This window comes from Leopardus geoffroyi, chromosome A1, assembly GCF_018350155.1.
Source record: "Leopardus geoffroyi isolate Oge1 chromosome A1, O.geoffroyi_Oge1_pat1.0, whole genome shotgun sequence".
Classification (NCBI taxonomy): Eukaryota; Metazoa; Chordata; class Mammalia; order Carnivora; family Felidae; genus Leopardus; species Leopardus geoffroyi.
In genome coordinates, this window is record NC_059326.1 from 207,632,697 (window position 1) to 207,650,705 (window position 18,009).

General features: G+C 40.3%; 1 protein-coding gene across 6 annotated transcripts in view; it reads left to right on the plus strand.

Annotated features, from left to right (window-relative positions):
* DAB2 (DAB adaptor protein 2) overlaps positions 1–18,009 on the plus strand; it is a 70,898-nt gene that overhangs the window by 50,890 nt on the left and 1,999 nt on the right. For 3 of the 6 annotated variants that reach the window (XM_045439684.1, XM_045439669.1, XM_045439677.1), the window contains exons 4-14: positions 131–229; positions 1,914–2,045; positions 2,771–2,851; positions 3,357–3,383; positions 3,622–3,675; positions 4,084–4,146; positions 8,839–9,492; positions 10,499–10,661; positions 14,602–15,234; positions 15,789–15,898; positions 16,512–16,579. In XM_045439684.1, the coding sequence (XP_045295640.1) occupies positions 131–229; positions 1,914–2,045; positions 2,771–2,851; positions 3,357–3,383; positions 3,622–3,675; positions 4,084–4,146; positions 8,839–9,492; positions 10,499–10,661; positions 14,602–15,234; positions 15,789–15,898; positions 16,512–16,574 (2,079 nt within the window). In that variant the 3' untranslated portion in view covers positions 16,575–16,579. The remainder of the gene's footprint in view (positions 1–130; positions 230–1,913; positions 2,046–2,770; positions 2,852–3,356; positions 3,384–3,621; positions 3,676–4,083; positions 4,147–8,838; positions 9,493–10,498; positions 10,662–14,601; positions 15,235–15,788; positions 15,899–16,511; positions 16,580–18,009) is intronic. The other 3 variants (XM_045439701.1, XM_045439691.1, XM_045439712.1) reach the window with 3 other exon arrangements.

Below are 18,009 nucleotides of genomic sequence, written 5' to 3' on the forward strand. Positions count from 1 at the left end.
TGAAAGGTACCTAATCCTTTCATAGATGGCAAACCAGGCTGAAAATAAAACTATCTTTTAAATGATTTAGTATCCAAAGCATCATAGGGTAGTTTTAACTAGATTTTTCTTGTTTTCCCACTCTCATCAGGGAATGGCGGCAGCTGGTCGGTCTCAGGGACAACACAAACAAAGGATCTGGGTCAACATTTCCCTTTCTGGGATAAAAATAATTGATGAGAAAACTGGGGTAAGAATCCGCTTTCACTGACACCTTTCTGACCACCTTAGTCTCACAAACGATGTGACTTAACTCTCAGTTCTCTGTTTCCCTTTTCAAAATTCTGTGGGGGAAAAAAAATAATAATACATGTTACTTTTTCTAGAGAAAACAGGCAGAAAATAGGGTAGGAAGTGAGGAGTCAAGACACTTTATTTTGAAATTTATTCTCTGTAATGGATGTGAGCCTCCATGAACACAGATATAGCATAAACACAGATATGCTATAAATATCACTTCGGCATTTTTTAGACCTCAAGTACACAGAACTAGATTAACCCTACTTCTGGTTTGTGAAGCTGTCATAGGTCTATGCCTGGGTCTCATTTTAATGTATTGATTACCTGCAAACTTACTGGCTAACCCGAAGCTAGAATATTATCCGTAACACATCTACCTTTTCTTTCTTCTCTCTTTTCCCTTCTTCCTCACCTGCAGTTATAATCTCTCATCCTGTAGGTATAAACTTGTTCATTTACTTGTGGTTGCTGTTGTTTGACTGCATATGAAAGGTATTACTTATTTTGTTTGTTTTTCTGCCACCGTATCAAAAAACTGTCATACTACAGGTTCCCTGGGACTTTTTTCTCTGCTCAACATAACATCATGAGATGTATTTACTTAAAATGTTATTTGTAGCTCATTTGCGTTTCTGTAAATCAAGGTACTCTGTTGTATTAAGGTACTATTGGGAGACCTCCAATTATCAACCATCCCTTCGTAGAGATGTCTGTTATCTATCATGCAAAATCCACTGGTCAAATACAGAGCCCTGGAACCCTGGCAGCCGCTCACTTACCCTGCTCATCCTTGTGCACTGCTGTTTCTCTTGTCCCTCATCTCTCAAGTGTTATCTTTCCAAGCCCATCAGAGAATGGTGGCAGGTTTCCCTCAAGCATTCCCTTGTTCCCCAAACCTTCTAAGATATCCAATGTATACTCTCCAGTGGCCTTAGGCATCTAGACAAAAACTAAGGTATCTTATGACCACCTACAGATATCCCTGAAGGGTTGAGCCCTGCTGTGTGCTTGAAAGGATCAAGAAAAAGGGGAGTGGAGGGAATAGATGGGAAGGCACCACTAAACCAGTAACCCCCTGCCCCAGGCAACTCGTGGATAGTGAGGTGGACATGGGAAAAACCTGATACGAGCATTTGGCAACTTGCAGAATGTTCTGGGGATGATTGTTCTAACAATACTTCAGATGATTTTCTGGCCACTCAGAGCCATTGTCGAAAGATCCCATAACGAACTTAGTTATGCTGTTCACCTAAGTTTGACTTTGAGTTGGGAAAGTCGACCCACATAGATGGTTTAGCAATGAAATGTGCCATCTTTGCTTTAGAAATTCTTGGTCTCCTAATACAGTCCTCAATCCTTTCTTGCTATGTGGCATCATATCTTTGGGATGGAGACAATCAAGTATCAATATTCTAGGAAGTGTTTTTCCCACTTCTGTTTTCTCCTCTTTGTTCCTTTTGGAGCCCTTACTAACAAGAATAAATGTAGCTCTAACCTTCAACCGGAGGCAAAAATTTCTTTCTTCAAGTGTTTTGGCTTTTTTATATACGCCCAAATATCTGATGCTTCATCGTGCTGCCATATAAATAGATTCTAGTTTGAGCAATAAAACATTTTTCATGTTTATTTTTCAGGTAATAGAGCATGAACACCCAGTAAATAAAATTTCTTTCATTGCCCGTGATGTGACAGACAACCGGGCATTTGGTTATGTGTGTGGAGGAGAAGGCCAGCATCAGTTTTTTGCCATAAAAACAGGACAACAGGTAAGCTCCAAGCCTTGAGATACACCTGGAGGGAGACTTGTCCTCAGTTCATCATAGAGTGTCTGTCACTCAACTAGAGAGCTTGCTAGAGACAGTTAGATGTAGGAGGACTAAACAGTGACTCGGAAGATGACTATTTTTATTGGTCTTAGGAATCATTTTTCATGCTTATTTATTTATTCTGAAAGAGAGAGACAGAGAGAGGCAGAGATAGAGAGAGACAGAGACAGAGACAGAGAATCCCAAGCAGGTTCCATGCTGCCAGTGCAGAGCCTAACGTGGGGCTCAAACCCACAAACTGTGAGATCATGACCTGAGCTGAAATCAAGAGACTGTTGTTGAACCGACTGAGCCACCCAGGTGCCCCAGGAATCATTTTTAAATGTCATTGAGACCCATATTGTGTATGGACAAGGATTGTTAGAATGGACTTTCTCCTAAGGTGAAGATTGATTTTAGAACAATAGTGAATGATTCCCAAAAATCCTGAAGCAGTTGGAAAACTATCATGATCCTTCTTGTTTTGTTTAAATAGTTATTAACTCTGCCGGCCTGTATGTATCTGGCAGTGGGGATTGAGGTAGTAGTGATTCCCTCTAAACCGGGGGAGGGTAGTAAGGAACTTTAAGAGAAAGGAAGAAACAGTACTAATCAGAACTAATGGGGACAAAGAGAAGAAAATAGTAAGATTAAAATACTCATAAAGATGCTTTTTCTTGCTTTAGGCTGAGCCATTAGTTGTTGATCTTAAAGACCTCTTTCAAGTTATCTATAATGTAAAGAAAAAGGAAGAAGAAAAGAAAAAGGCAAGTATTACCCAATATTGGCTCTGTTACACTTAAGACTAAATTCAGGACCATGTTTGAACATTATGTAAATAAATATATGGCATGTCTGCAGAGTTGACTTCTTTGTGGCTCTTCAAAGTATAGAAAGTATAGAAATGTATTGTCTATTTTTCCAATACAGCAATTGATGGATGTTATAGTTAGATACCTGATTTTCTGTTCCTGACTTTTGTTATCTGTCCCCACAAGCTTCACGTTGGTTCTAAGGACTATACAGGTCGACCAAATTTAAGTTCAGAAACTGTATTCAAATCTAGTATTGATATGAAAAGGGCAGGCCGGGAAATGTAGGGCAGAAATAATATGCAAGACTCTCTCTTGCCTTGTGCCAGTGAACCCATACGTGTGTGTGTGTGTGTGTGTGTGTGTGTGTGTGTGTGTATAACCATAGATATATATACACTAATTTAACTCCCTTTAACTGTAATTACTAAGATCACTGAATTTGTGTCTTTCTTTTTAGATGGAAGAAGCCAACAAGGCAGTAGAGGTAAAACAGCGTCTTTATGTCTTATGAATTGCACATGTGATGTGTATAAGTCCTTGTTTGCTACCTGTCCAAGCATGCTCCCCCACCAGCTTATGACCATGTATTCATGATTCCTCTAGCCATAGAAGATGTACAGTTGAATGACCAGTGCCAAAATCATAACTGCTTAGCAAACCAATACACTAAGAAATTAAATTCTATAAGAAAAGTCACCCTTAAACATTTGCCATCTTTTCAGAACGGGAGTGAGGCCCTACTGACCCTTGATGACCAAGCTAACAAACTAAAATTGGTATGTATGTTATTTTTTATGATTCTTATTTGCCTGAACATAGGTTTACTTCCTATAGATGTTGCTTATGCCAAATCTGCATTGAATACGTATGGACGTCCTATTATGACAACTATTTCCCTAAACATTAGTATAACATTTATGTCAAGATACAAAGTAATCTTTTTAGTAGACACATTTGAATCTAATCCAAAGACTTTTTTAAGAGTGTGGATCAGATGGATTTGTTTGGGAACATGTCTACACTTCCAGACCTAAATAGCCTAATATCAAATCTGTATTAGTTAAATAAAAATAAAATTGTGACAATGGTTTTCCTGAGTCTTAGTTTAGGAAACAATTACAACAATATACAAAGTACTATTTTTTAGTAGACACATCTGAATCTAATCCAAATACTTTTTCAAGGGTGTTGACCAGATGGATTTGTTTGGGGACATGTCTACACCTCCTGACCTAAATAGTCCAACAGTAAGTGTCTGTTTTTAAATTTGCAATGTAATGGAAATGGCATCTGTAACTCAAATTGGCAATTAACCAGAAATCTCGAGCATCTCGAAACTTGGAAGATGACTGCTGATTTTTCTGCATAATGTATAAATGGCTCCTAGAACCAATTTGCATCTTAAGTTACCATGGGAACATATCAACACTATCTCAGATATATTAATTTTGCTTGGAGATTAGATTTGAGCAATAAGATAGGCAATGAAATCCTTTCTGGTATTATTTAGGATCAGAAGAAGAGCTGAAAAGTAATTCTTGGCAAAAGTCTACCTGAAGGAAGTATTTGCTAGATGATTAATTATAAAGCCACTTGGCTTCTTCAATATTTTTCTATTCTTTCTATTGTGATTTAGCGGCATAAGCTTGGTGTGAAGTAAGACTTAAAACAAATAAGATGTTCAGTTACGTTTAACCAAGGCCTGTTTTTGTTTAAAAACGTTGTTCATTCTGTGCAGGACGCTATAGTGTATCAAATCTTCTTAATATCGCCCTGTCCGTGACAACTATGTGAGAATGGAGCACTATTTTCCTTTAGAGATAAGGAAAGAGTGATGCAGGAAAAACTCACTTGCCCAAGAAAGAGGTCCAGATTCAAGGCCTAAACACAAACCTCACATCTTCCAAAACAGTCCTCAAGTTAAACTACCCATGTAATTTTGGATTACTTCTTACAACTATTATTTTGTTTTGACAGTTTCTTGAGTACCTGAGATTTGCAGGGCACAGAAATGAGTGAGATGTACAATGTCAATGAGATCATGGAGTTTACTGTCAAGTGGGGAGCCCAACATTAAAACTAATCACAAAGCCTATTAGTTGATGTTAATCAGAGGGTATTTATCTAGTTTAGAGGTTCATATAATGCCTCAGAGTAAATGAGGTTCTGGACTTGAATGTAAAAGATGATAAGGCAGTAACCAGACAAAAAGAACATCAGTCTAGAATAATGAGAAGAATGTCTGTCTAGGAGTCTGTTACATCAGGGAATTACCAAGCAAGTCTACATGACCAAAAAGGTCATAGGAATTAAAGCAGCAGCAGATCAAGGACTGGGTAAGTCTCACTCGCCAGAATTTCTCCTGGAATGCTAGCCCCGAACTTTCACATAAAATGGCCAGGCCCACTGAGATGAAAGCAGCCAGGGCTGCATAGTCTCTCTTCTGTCCCCAACCCTGTGACATTCACAGTGCAAACCAGCATTTTAATGAAGACGTACAAAGCCTCCAATAGAGAAGAATCCTGTTTAATGTTCTTTTCAGCAGTGAGTTCTAATTCACTTGTCTGTGGAGACTTTATTCTTCACAAACTTTTTGAAATACAAGATTAGATGATCCTGAAATGTCCATCATAGCTCTGCGGTCCTTTTGATTCCTACACAACTTCGCCCCCTCCTCTATTGTAGCCCCTTCCCAAAGTAAATTGATATCTGAATGATCTACTTTCCAAGTGTAACGGACATTCAAACAAGTACATTGACACAGATCTAAGCACTCAGGCTATGAAGTAGAATTCCAGTGGGATAGGCAAGGAAGCAATGACTATTTAATCTGCTTCAGTAGACTTCTAGAAAGTTCTGAAAAAGGAAATGAAAAACAACACGATTAATCCTGAGTTTTGTTTATATTAGACTTAATGCCTTCAAAGAGTTTTTGGTTTAAAGAAATAACATGGAAGATTTAGATAAACTAACAATAAATTAAAGTGATAAATATCATGAAAGCAGACGATATCTGATTAAGAAAGAGAATGCTAACAGAACTAATTATGTGCCGATTGGATTTTGCCAACATGGTATTACATATTGACTCTATTCCTAGGTCACAAAATAGATTTATCTCTATTTGATAAAACCAGAATGTTTCAAAATGTTCATAATCTTACAACAGTTTCTCTGGAAGAGATGAAGAGAAGAAATCTAAATTACCTGGACTTTATTAGTGGTTCCCTGACCCATTTGCTCCACCCCCAACATTTTATACAGGATAGCTTTATGCATTGCAAATGAGACTCATGTTGCAAACTAAGTGGCATCCCTTAGAACATATTTTTATTGGCAATTAACTGAACGATATTCTTCCATACTGCCACTTAAAAGAAAGAGAAGAAAAAACAAAATGACATGCTCTCAAACTTTAAAAATAACCATTCAAAACAGTTATTATGAGAAGAGCATAAGGTAGGACCCACCCCGAAGGAGGTTAAGTCTGGTACAGGGATGGAATCAGGGCACAAAGCACAGTGTCTTGCATACATAAGATGCCATGGGTGGGCACAGGTGATGATGAAATAGAAAGATCAATGAAAAAAGGCTTTGTAAAGAATCTGAACTTGAATTGGATCTTTGAAGTGTGTAGGAAAATAGAGAGTAGTTAAGCTAAAAGTAAACTGGGTCCCATTGTAGGTCATTTTGAAAGGCTAGCTAATGAAGTTATTTTAACATAGGGGATAGAAAGAAGCCACTGAAAGCTTTGGGCAGAGAAGTCCAGGATTAGGCAGACTGGAATGGTTGGGAGAGATTAGCTACTTGGAGAAAGCTAGGCTGTGGAACTCAGTATAGAAGACATTGCCTTTGTACAGAGACCTTTTTGATTTCCTGAGTTCTCCTCTTACTGAAGCCCCATAAGAGCAGGGATTGATTGCATTTCACGTTCATGTTACCAGTGCTTGTTTCTCAGGTGCTCAGACGATGACCCAGTGGTTGCAATGTTGACAATGCAACAAAGAACTAATGAGATTCTGACCTAGGAGGTGGATGAGGAGTCTTACATCATTCCACTGTGGCCTATGAACTAGACTCTTAATCCTGGGTTAACAACAAACCCAACCTGAGGAGAGCCTTATACATTTTACTTATAGGGTGACTATTCAGAAGTCTAACATTGTGGCTCCTGTTTGGTGTCCTAAGAACTTCTTCAGAAGTATTTGAAAAGGAGAACCCTACCAGCTGTGAACACCCAACTGTTCTAACCCAGAGGTGGCTCATCATAAATGAATAAATATTGAAATCACAAACTTCTGCAATATGTTTTGTCCTCTCTTGATTGCTACAGATCCCTACATTAAGAGATCTTCGAATCCATTTCTTTGATTAAAAAATTTTTTTTTTAATTACAAGCTCTTTCTTCTGACAAATTCTTATGGTTATGGAGAAAAACTGGCTTTGAAAAATAGTGTTTTTATACCTAACAGTAAAGGAAGCCAAAAAATAGATTACCAATTAGGCCTGATTGAGGACCTAGACTTTCTAAAAATATGTTCTTTTAAAGCCAAGGAGGCCTATTTTTATTTACTAATTTGAGAATTTCATATTCCCTTTAAGTTGTTTTTGTCCCAGTGATCAAAAATATCCAGCATCGGGGTGATGCTGGACCTCTAACTTCCATCTCAGCTAGGCATTGTTTATTGTTTATATTCTTCCGCAGCTAGCATAGATGAGTAGTTAATGGATCAAAGTTGGTCAGAGGAAGGTGTGTCAGTTTGACAGTCCTATCCCAGGGTGAACCTTAATTAGTTATGTCACTGACCTGAATAAAGGCATGTCAGATTTTTCAAACTCGCTGATTTTATGTTAAAAAGCATGTCTTATCTAACAATTGGGAACACGAGTAACTAATATACCAGAAAAATGATAGAGAGGGAATATAATTTGTAGAGTTAGGTATTTGGTATGTTTTTCAGATTAACTCTAAGCCCAAATCTCCATCCTATACATGAAGTAAAGATTAGATTGTACATAAATTAAAGATTAGTTGAATTTATTCACCAAATAGATGAGATTACTGTCACAACCTGGGCAACTCTAGGCTGTATTATAAAAAAAATGCACAAATGCGAGAGGTTGATGTGATATGTTGTTATATATCAGTAGTTGAGTAACACTTTCTTCTTTCTAGAAGGACACAGACAAAAGAATGTGTCCAGAGATTAGATGATGAGAATGAGAGATCCAGCTTGACTAGCACCTTCAAAAGGATCCTTACATATTTAACGAGGCATACCTGCCATACCGTGTGATGTGATGGGAAAATCTGTTTTTGCCCCCTAGAGGAAAGACCAATTATAGGGAAATATATTTGACCTTAAATTTTATTACAACCGAAACTATAAAATATTAGGCAATGAATTTGGTCATTTAGAGAGACACTGTTACATCACTCTAGGGGTAGACACATGGGACGGGATGGGACCGTGCATCAGGTGGGGAAGCAGAGTTAGGTGTCAGAGGTCTCGTCTTACTTTCAAGCTCAATGTACTCAGATAATTGCTTAGAGTGACTTGCAATCGGTTCCCTTTAAGACTTGCAAAGGCAGGAATTGGAACAATGCTGATCATGAACTCAGCCAGTCTGTAAGGGTAAGAGACACATGACTAGAGCAAACAACAATATAATTTCACTTAACGAAGGGCCAGCAAAATTGAGACCTAAATAAAAAGTCAAGGGGCAGGGAGGGCCAGGGAGGACCTTTTCACCACTAGTAAAGAATGCACTCAGGGAGGTGATGGGAGGAGAAAATGGTCAATCTGTCTGTCAAGACAAAACTTTAATGGGAATTTTGATAGTCCTGATCATCTTAGGTAGCTTTCTCATTTGAAGTCACGACATGGACTAACACTTTCTTTTCTCTTTTTTTTTTTTTTTCTTCCCAAATGTGATAGGAAAGCAAAGATATCCTGTTAGTGGATCTAAACTCTGAAATCGACACCAATCAGAATTCTTTAAGAGAAAATCCATTCTTAACAAATGGCATTACCTCCTGCTCTCTTCCTCGACCAAAGCCTCAGGCAGCTTTCTTGCCTGAAAATGCCTTTTCTGCCAATCTCAACTTCTTCCCCACCCCTAATCCTGATCCTTTCCGTGACGATCCTTTTGCACAGCCAGACCAATCGACACCCTCTTCGTTCGATTCTCTCAAATCTTCAGATCAGAAGAAAGAGAATTTGAGTAGTTTGTCTCCTCCACTGAGTAACGGGCCCCTGAATGGGGATGTTGATTACTTTGGTCAGCAGTTTGACCAAATCTCTAACCGGACTGGCAAACAGGAAGCTCAGGCAGGCCCGTGGCCCTTTTCAAGTACGCAAACACAGCCAGCAGTGAGAACTCAAAATGGGGTATCTGAAAGAGAACAGAACGGCTTCCATGTCAAATCCTCCCCGAACCCTTTTGTGGGAAGCCCTCCCAAAGGACTGTCCGTACCGAATGGCGTAAAGCAGGACTTGGAAAGCTCTGTCCAGTCCTCACCACATGACTCCATAGCCATTATCCCACCTCCACAAAGTACCAAACCAGGACGAGGCAGAAGGACTGCTAAGGTGAATTGTCTTCTCCACATATCCATTGGCAGAATGCATGTTCGGTACCAAAGGGTGGTGTGATGCAATCTCTCTTTCCTGCTGCTGTTGTAGTTTCCTGTGTGGCTGTAAAATAGACGGTGGGATAAGGCACATCTTTCTCCAGGAATACCTTCCTCCAGTCGCCACCCTTTCTGAGCTCGCTCACCAGTGTTTTCACGCCCTGCTTGCTGTTTGCATGTCTTGTCACTTATTATTAACTAAACACGAGTTTTTCCATTTTTAATGCTGCTATGCTTCTGTACCTCTGGTAAGTTTGATCATCACGTTCTGGAAGGGGAGGGCAACGGTTCTTGTGATTCCTTGTGTACCTTCCCCACACTAACACCCCCCCCCCCACCCCTCATGTTGCATTAATATCCAAGGTGGTGGTGGAAAATTCTGGAGTTTGCCTCCTCTATTCAATGCTGACTGAATAATCCATTGTTTTAAGAGAGATTTATATATTTACTATGATCACTTCATTCAAAAGCAATTTAAAATGTGGTTTCTGTAAGGATCTTTTTAAAAATCTCACTAGAATGTGCAGGCTGGCCTCATAGTTGGACTGCAGTATCATCTTTATGCAGACTTATTTAAATCCAGTGGAATAATCAAAAAAATGTAGGTTACTTATTTATTTATAGTTGTCCTTTCCTTCCCAGCTTTAAGCTTTTAGCTGACAAGGAGACCAGACAGATATAAATGTGTAGATGAGTAAAATAGATTTCACCTTGGCAGTCCTCTTTACATCAGTTACCAAGACCCAATATTCTGTCCATTGCAGGGACCTGTCTTTTTCGGGGGGGGGGGGGGGGCGGGAGGGGAGAAGGAGGGGGGGAAGGGTTGGCTTTTTGTAGTTTATCAGTAAGAGGAAAAGCTTTTGTTTGTGTGGTTCCCAAATTTGAGGTAACAGAATAAGAGACGGAATAAAGCTGCCTTTCAACTGTTACTGAGTAACTCTCGTATCTCCCTCTCGCCCTATCAGTCTCCAGCAAAAGACTTGCTTGCATCAGACATCTTTACCCCTCCTGTCTCCGAACCTCCCGGCCAGACATCACCTACAGGACAATCTGCAACCCTACAGACCAACCCTCTGGATCTCTTCAAAACAAATGCTTCTACCCCAGTGGGACCCCTTGCAGGTCTAGGTAGGTGCCAAAGATCGAGTTAGATTTGCTGTTGCTTTCACTCATAAGATTATAAGGCAAAGGAGGAAGGTACTTCAGATCCATTGAGGTGCCAGGGACATAAGAGCTGAGCATCCTGGGGAGACTTTCTCCCACTTTTACTTCTGTACACCCCGCCCTCATTTGGTACTCTTGACTTGTAACTGAAGTTTGGCTCCTGGAGTTGGCATGTGAGAAGAAATCCATGATCAATATTGCACTTACCTGAGCCAAGTGGCAATGGATTACAGAAGACAACTGTAAGGGATTCTGGAGCTCAGACCAGCTTCATTGGAGAAACGGGGTGGAGTTGGGAGAGTCTTATCTGTGATCTGCATTGGAAAAACTGGTGATCAGTTTACTAGATCAAAGCCCTATCTCCTATTAAGTTGATATGCTTCTTGGTTAGGATATCGTATCCTATCCTTCCCCTGAGAGGGACAGAAGTTAAGTCCAATGCAAGATTAAGTCATAGAATGAAAGTCTTAGGTTCTCAGCCCAGCTCTGTTCTGGACATACAGTGTGTATGAGACAGGCATATATTCTGAGCAGTCTCTGAATACTTCAGCCTTAGCTGTTCCTTGTCCATATTTTGGCCCACTGAGTGTCTTAGTAGAGTTAGAAGACAAGTGCCAGAAACCTGAAGTTGAGGAGAACACAGAGATAAGGGAAGATATGGGGTGTTATCAGATACCCAGGATGTGCTGGGGCTCATTCATAAATGTGTCTTCAGCTCATGTGAGCCACTGAGCCACTCGGAAGCAAGACACTGGGGAAGGCCACTTGGCTGAGGACTGGCGCTGCTGTTCTTTGCCCACAGCCTCCAGTTCTTTTCTGCCTCCATGGTACAGTCTTCAGAAACTCTGACAATAGTCCTTGCTGTCCTGCTGGGAATTCTCTTTGATTTTCTGCTTCTTGGCACCTCCATAAGCTCCAAACAGACTCTCTGTCTTGGGAGGGGTTTGGGGAACTATGGATGGAGAGGGACTCTCTTCCCCATTTTGTAATATTTGACCAGGGCTGTTGGTTTTCTCTGCCTCCTACAGAGTCAGTTATCAGGACCCTTTGTTTATTTGTTTGTTTGTTTGCTTGTTTCCCCTGCTGCTTTCCTGCAAAGGAAAATATTTCCATTTTGTCATATTAAATCTGTTTAATCATATCTGGAGTATGGAGTATGGGGTGTTACCCAACTGCTGAGTGGCTGAAATCAATGTGAATGTGAGAAACCAACTTATTTCAGGTCTCTGATTGCATTTACACCATCAAGACTCTCTCTAAAAACTTCATGTGTCTTGGGGGCTTCCCCTTTTTTGCGTCGCTCCTTTCCCTGTCCCCCAAGTGGAGCTGGAAGGTGCTTTTCCTTGTAGAAAGGTTGAGAGCTTGTGCGCACTGCCTGCAACTAGATCACATCACAGAGCTTTGCAGTCTAATATCAGTGCCCTGAAGAATTTTTACAGCCAATATTTAACAAGTCAGCTCGAAAATACAGCTGGACCCTATAACTGTTAATTTATTCAGACGAAGTGAAGCTTTTTGGCTAGGTGCCCCTGTTGAGGCCTTGGGGTATACAACTGCAGAATACTGATGATTCTTCCAAGTTTGGACATGGGACTCAAACTGAGCTCTACAGTATAGCCCCTGTCCACTAGCAGGGATCCTCAGCCAAACCATGGAAGGTTGTAGGTCTGGCTTCCGCTAGACCCAGCTGGGGGACTGTCTCTTCTGGAGAACTGGGGGTGGGGAGAGGGTAATGTAGAAAGCTGAGCCTTCAGATTTGGCTAGCTACCCTGTGTTTTAATCTAGCACCAGAAGGTAATAAAATTAACTTCTTATACTCACACTCTCTTTTTCCTTACCTCTTGCCTCTACTTTCTCCAGCAGAGCCTTGAGTGTCTTGGAAACACAGCGCATGGGATCTCCTAGATGGGAATGAAGGCTGACATTTGCATATACTGGGAAAACCTTTAATTCCTGGCAAATACAATATTTGTCTCTTTAACCACCACCACTCCCACTAATAGCATCTATGACTAAAGCCATACATTTTACTAAAGGCAAAAGTCATCCAGACATGAAAGACGATAAAATTCTACCCACTTTGCACATTCAGTTGACGTAAATTATTAATGAGCGACTCTGGCTTTGGTTAATAAAATTTAAATAAATTTGCCTTAAAATGCTAGCAATAACTTCATCAAACCCAACCCACTTTTAGAACCCCATATTATGGAATGTAAAAGGACTTTTCCCTTGATTAGTTGTGAAAAAAATACATATGTTCTTTAGTGTACATGAAGTCTGATTTCTGTAGCCACAAAATGAGTATTTGAATTAATTTCCACTAAAAAAAGTAGTCCTGTCCCTCGATGCCAAGGAGGCAGAACAGGAAAATAGGGTGATGGATTTGGAGCTGGTATTCCTGGGTTACCAGGATATTGTTACAGACTGTGAGCTTCCCAATTTTAATAATGAATATTCTTGTACCCAGTTCCCTAACCTCAAAAAATAAACATGTTAATTTAGCTAGATGGCCTTTTCTGAAACCTACCACTGTCCATGAGCACATCACACAACGTCATGGCCAGATGACTAGCACACATGATGATACAGTTGAGTCAAATAACATGAATCTCCAATACTAAGAAAATTCAAGATAGAATATCTTGCTTGCTACATCAGCCCCTGAACATCATTTTTAAAATATTTCTCACTCTGGAAACAAAAACATTCCTAACCCAAGTTAGGAGTTTGGAGGCCCTTTCTTAGTTTAGTCAGAAAACTTTCATAACTAAAGAATACTCTACTCCAAAGCTCAAAGCAAGTAGATTTTGAGGGCAGTGCACCATTCGTGTACAGGTATGAGGCTGAATTTAGATTTTTTGTTTATGGTGGCAGTTTGTTTCTCAAGTAGAGGGAGAAGATATTGGAGAGACCTGTATTTTAATAATTTCACCAGTTCTTAATCCACATGGCAAAGACACTAGAGAAGGAGTCATCCCCCCCCACAAAGATTAGATGCCTGGACACAGGCAATTAGTTACCTTAGAAGGTATAGTTTTTTGTCTTGGGGGGGGATATTTTTGTTTGTTTTTGTTTTGTTTTGTTTTGTTTTGTTTCATGTTGTCTTCTCTCCCTCCCTCATTCTTTGAAGTATTCTGTTCTGACTTCTGGCAAGGTTTAGTGAGTGACACATGGCAGGAAGCACTTTTATTTGAAACAGCTCTCCCAGGATAACCAGCCTTTCCTCCACATTTATATATATAAAAGTCTTAAACTATCTTGGCATCAACCAGATTTTATCATCCTTTTATATGGCTGTGTCAACCTTGGCAGCATTTAAAAGCAAGGAAACTGAAATGGTTTCTTCAGGATGCAAGCATGTTGAGGCCTAATATACATGCATGATAGCTGGTTTCCATAAGACTCCAGACGTGAGCCAACTGCCAAATGAAAAGATCAAGTCAATGACTCAGAGTACCCAATGGATTATCTTAATTAACTAGTTCATAATCAACACGGTTTGTTTATATAAATGTATTCACTCAACAAATACATTCATGCTATTGACAGGCTGTGTCCTAGCTGTTTGAAATGTATCAGTATGGTAAGCACTCATTTTTTCATGACTAGGTCCTTATGGATTGTATTCCTCTTATAATGAGAAAAGTTTAAAAAGCTGTGGCAGAAAGAAAGGGCTTCAAAATGCAACCAACATTTGAATGCCAGCTATCTTGCATTAGCTACTTAATCTTTAGAGTAATCTAATCTCTTGGGGCCTTTATTTCCATGTCAGCTTTAAGGCTTAAGGAAGGTGTTTACCATGTAGATGCCCTGTAAATGCCCCCCAGAGTTGTGCTTTCTGAAACTCAAGAATTGTCTTCAAGCTTGTGTCCTAATAAGTCCTTTCTCTTGCTTTCTTCAGGTGGTATACCAGTTAGCCCCCCTCAGGCAGGACCATGGAACCCAACATCTTTAGTCTTCAATCAGTCCGCATCAGTGGTCTCGGGAGCCATGATGAGTGGTCAGCCTTCAGGATTCAGTCAGCCAGTTGTTTTTACCACAAGCCCAGGTGTTCCAAGTTGGAAGCAGCCGTCATCCTTTGCAGCTTCAACTTCCCCTCCAGGCCCTGTTGTTTGGGGCCCGTCAGCCTCTGTGGCACCCAATACTTGGTCATCAACAAGCCCTTTGGGGAACCCTTTCCAGAGCAATATTTTTCCAACTTCTGCTATGTCTTCCCAGCCCCCTCCTATGCTCTCCTCTCTCCTGGTCACTCCTCCTCAACCACCTCCCAGAACTGGCCCTCCAAAGGACATCTCCAGTGATGCCTTCACTGCCTTGGACCCACTTGGGGATAAAGAAGTGAAAGAAGTGAAAGAAATGTTCAAGGACTTTCAACTTCGGCAGCCACCTGCTGTGCCTGCAAGGAAGGGAGAGCAGACTTCCTCTGGGACTTCAAGTGCCTTCTCCAGTTATTTCAACAGCAAAGTTGGCATTCCTCAGGAGAATGCAGACCATGATGACTTTGATGCTAATCAACTGTTGAAAAAGATCAATGGTAAGCTACCCACTGCTCTGCCTACTGTACCAACAAGTATTTCTACTGTCATATGGGTCCGCAGAGTCCCTTAGAAGAAACCTCCCCCACCCACCAAGAGCCTTAGTCTCGCTTTCTTTGGTAATCAGTGGTTATGGAGACAACTTGACCAGTTAGTTACTTATGGAACGAACTGTTTACCTTGGCTCTTTCTAAGGGCTGGCCCAATGCTGCCCTCTTGTGACAATCCCTAAAAGGGCTGCCAAGAACTATTGAAATTCAGTGGGTTGTGGTACCTGGAAGGCTGTAAAACAGAGCCTCAGCCATATTACACGGCCTTAAGTGAGGGAATTCTGAATCTCTTCCACTTCAGGTCAATACGCACAGCCTCCTGTTGTGATGAATTTGCCTGTAATAATCACTGGGAGTCCTAGTATTTGGTGGTGATTTTTGTTCCATGATGTAAATTTCAAAAGTATGGAACTTTAATTTCTAAGATAAGCCTGACTGGGGGACTTTTGCCTATATTTGGGGAGAGATTTTCTACTGACTACTTGGCATTTTTTCCCTTCTAGAACCACCAAAGCCGGTTCCCAGACAGGGTTCCCTGCCAGTTACCAAATCTGCTGACAATGCATTTGAGAACCCTTTCTCTAAAGATTCTTTCAGTTCATCACAAGCCTCTGTAAGTATCAATTACTAGAAGCTGTTGCTCCAAAGTACGTGCCACCTAGAGCTACTGTGTCGTGAATTAACCTTGTTTGAATAATAACTCTTTGATGGTAAAGGATATTTAAATAAGCTTTGCCATTGAGAACCATCACAGTGAAAACATCGACTCAAACTGGGGAGAGATTATGTTTCCAGGGGCTACTATCCTGAGCTTGAGAGATGAGTATCATATAGAAAATGTCTTTTGTATCTCACTTAGCCTGGCTCATAAAAGCACTGTGGGAGAAAATTGAGCAACATAGTACTATCTTTAAAAATCTTTCAAAGATTTAAGTTCCTGATTTCCCACCCACAATCTTTATCTCATAACAACAGTACCTTTCATTTGGGAGAGGCAGACATAATTCATCTGAACTTTAACACCGGTATAAATAATAAATATGCGTCACCAGTTATGATCAGGCAAACACAAATCATTGTAGACCAATATAATATCTCATTTTTCTGGGACCCAAGTGATTTTTAAAGGAATTTGAGAAATCTTAATTGCAGGGTTTTTTTTTTTTTTTTTTTTTCCTTCATAACTGTAATTAAACCCTATTGACTGAATGGTTTTATCTTCATAGATGGCTTCTCAACCCACATCTCCTGATGTATATAGGGATCCTTTTGGAAATCCTTTTGCCTAACTTCTGTAAGTAGAAGATCTTATTAAGCTTAAGTTTGGTAAGAAAGCATGGCACAGGGGATGAGGGTGAAATTTTAATTTTAGAATTGGTACCAGCTTAAATCTCTGTAACTTAGAAGGAATAGACATGTGAATCTGTGCTTAACTAATTCAATAATGAATAAGCTGGGCACTTAAGAAAAGAATTCTTACACACATTAAAAAACAATAATAAGGGAGTGCCTGGGTGACTCAGTCGGTTGAGCGTCCAACTTCAACTCAGGTCATGATCTCACAGTCCATGAGTTCGATCCCTGTGTTGGGCTCTGTGCTGACAGCTCTGTGCCCAGAGCCTGCTTCGGATTCTGCATATACCACATAATACCTTTCTAGTTGTTTTTTGTTTGGTTTGGTTTTGGTTTTTGTAACCTTCATACTGAAGTGATTGCAAAGGCATTACTTTATTTCCTATAGAAGTTTCGAAATCTGAAGACCTTTTAAGCTACAGAACAGGTCAGCTAAACAGATGCTGATCACATTTTCTGCCTTCCAAATCAATTTATTACTTTGCGAGAGATCTCAAAGTTAGTCCAAAATAGTCTGAGGGTATCAAGTTCAAAGGTGGTGACAGCTGCCTGTATCTCCTTCAAAAGCAGCATGGGCGCAGATGAGTCTGCTGGTTGATTGTTCTCACTAGCGGACGTCATCGTACGTAAGTTATTAGGTGTAACTACCTTAGCTGCCTTGCTGGCTCAGCATGACCCTTTCTTTATCAAAAAGGAATGGAAGCAACTTTGTCTCATCCTAGAAGATCGAAGTTAGTGGAGGAAAGAAGGCTTGTCTGCATTTTCGAGGAGGGAGGGCATAGCTGGTAAGGGAGAACAATAAAAAAGAATGAAAGGAACCCAAACCCATTTTTTCTAGTCTTGCCCCATCCAGGTGGGACTCCTCAATTCTGTCTTGACCCATCTAGAATTTAATTATTTTAAATAGATAAATATCTTAAATCTGACACGGACAGTAAGATTGGCTTTATTTGCAATTTGGATTGTTGCCCCTCACTCACCTTCTATAATTACAGTGTTTCTTAAAGTGCTTTTCTATAAAATCTGCTTCAGAGAACGGGCTGAGATTATTGAAAAGGCAAGTTCTTGGGCCCCACTGCAGCCCAAGGAGTCTGGTGCTAAGGAAAGGTCCATTTTAACAAGCAGCCTGGTGATTTCTAATGCCAATAGAGCAGTGCAAGATACTGAAGGGCTAGAAGTCTTAACAGAAGCTCACTCTCACCCTCCTCTCCATGGGAGGCAAACCTGGACAAACAGAAAGGAATAAACTGTATCTGGAGTCTAGGAGGATCGTTTGCAGTAAACTGAATTGACTAGAGGTCTCCCTGAAGGCCCTTTCTTCCTTAGGTCATGAAAGAAGGATTATTTTGGTCAACTTGCTAAACTTACAGA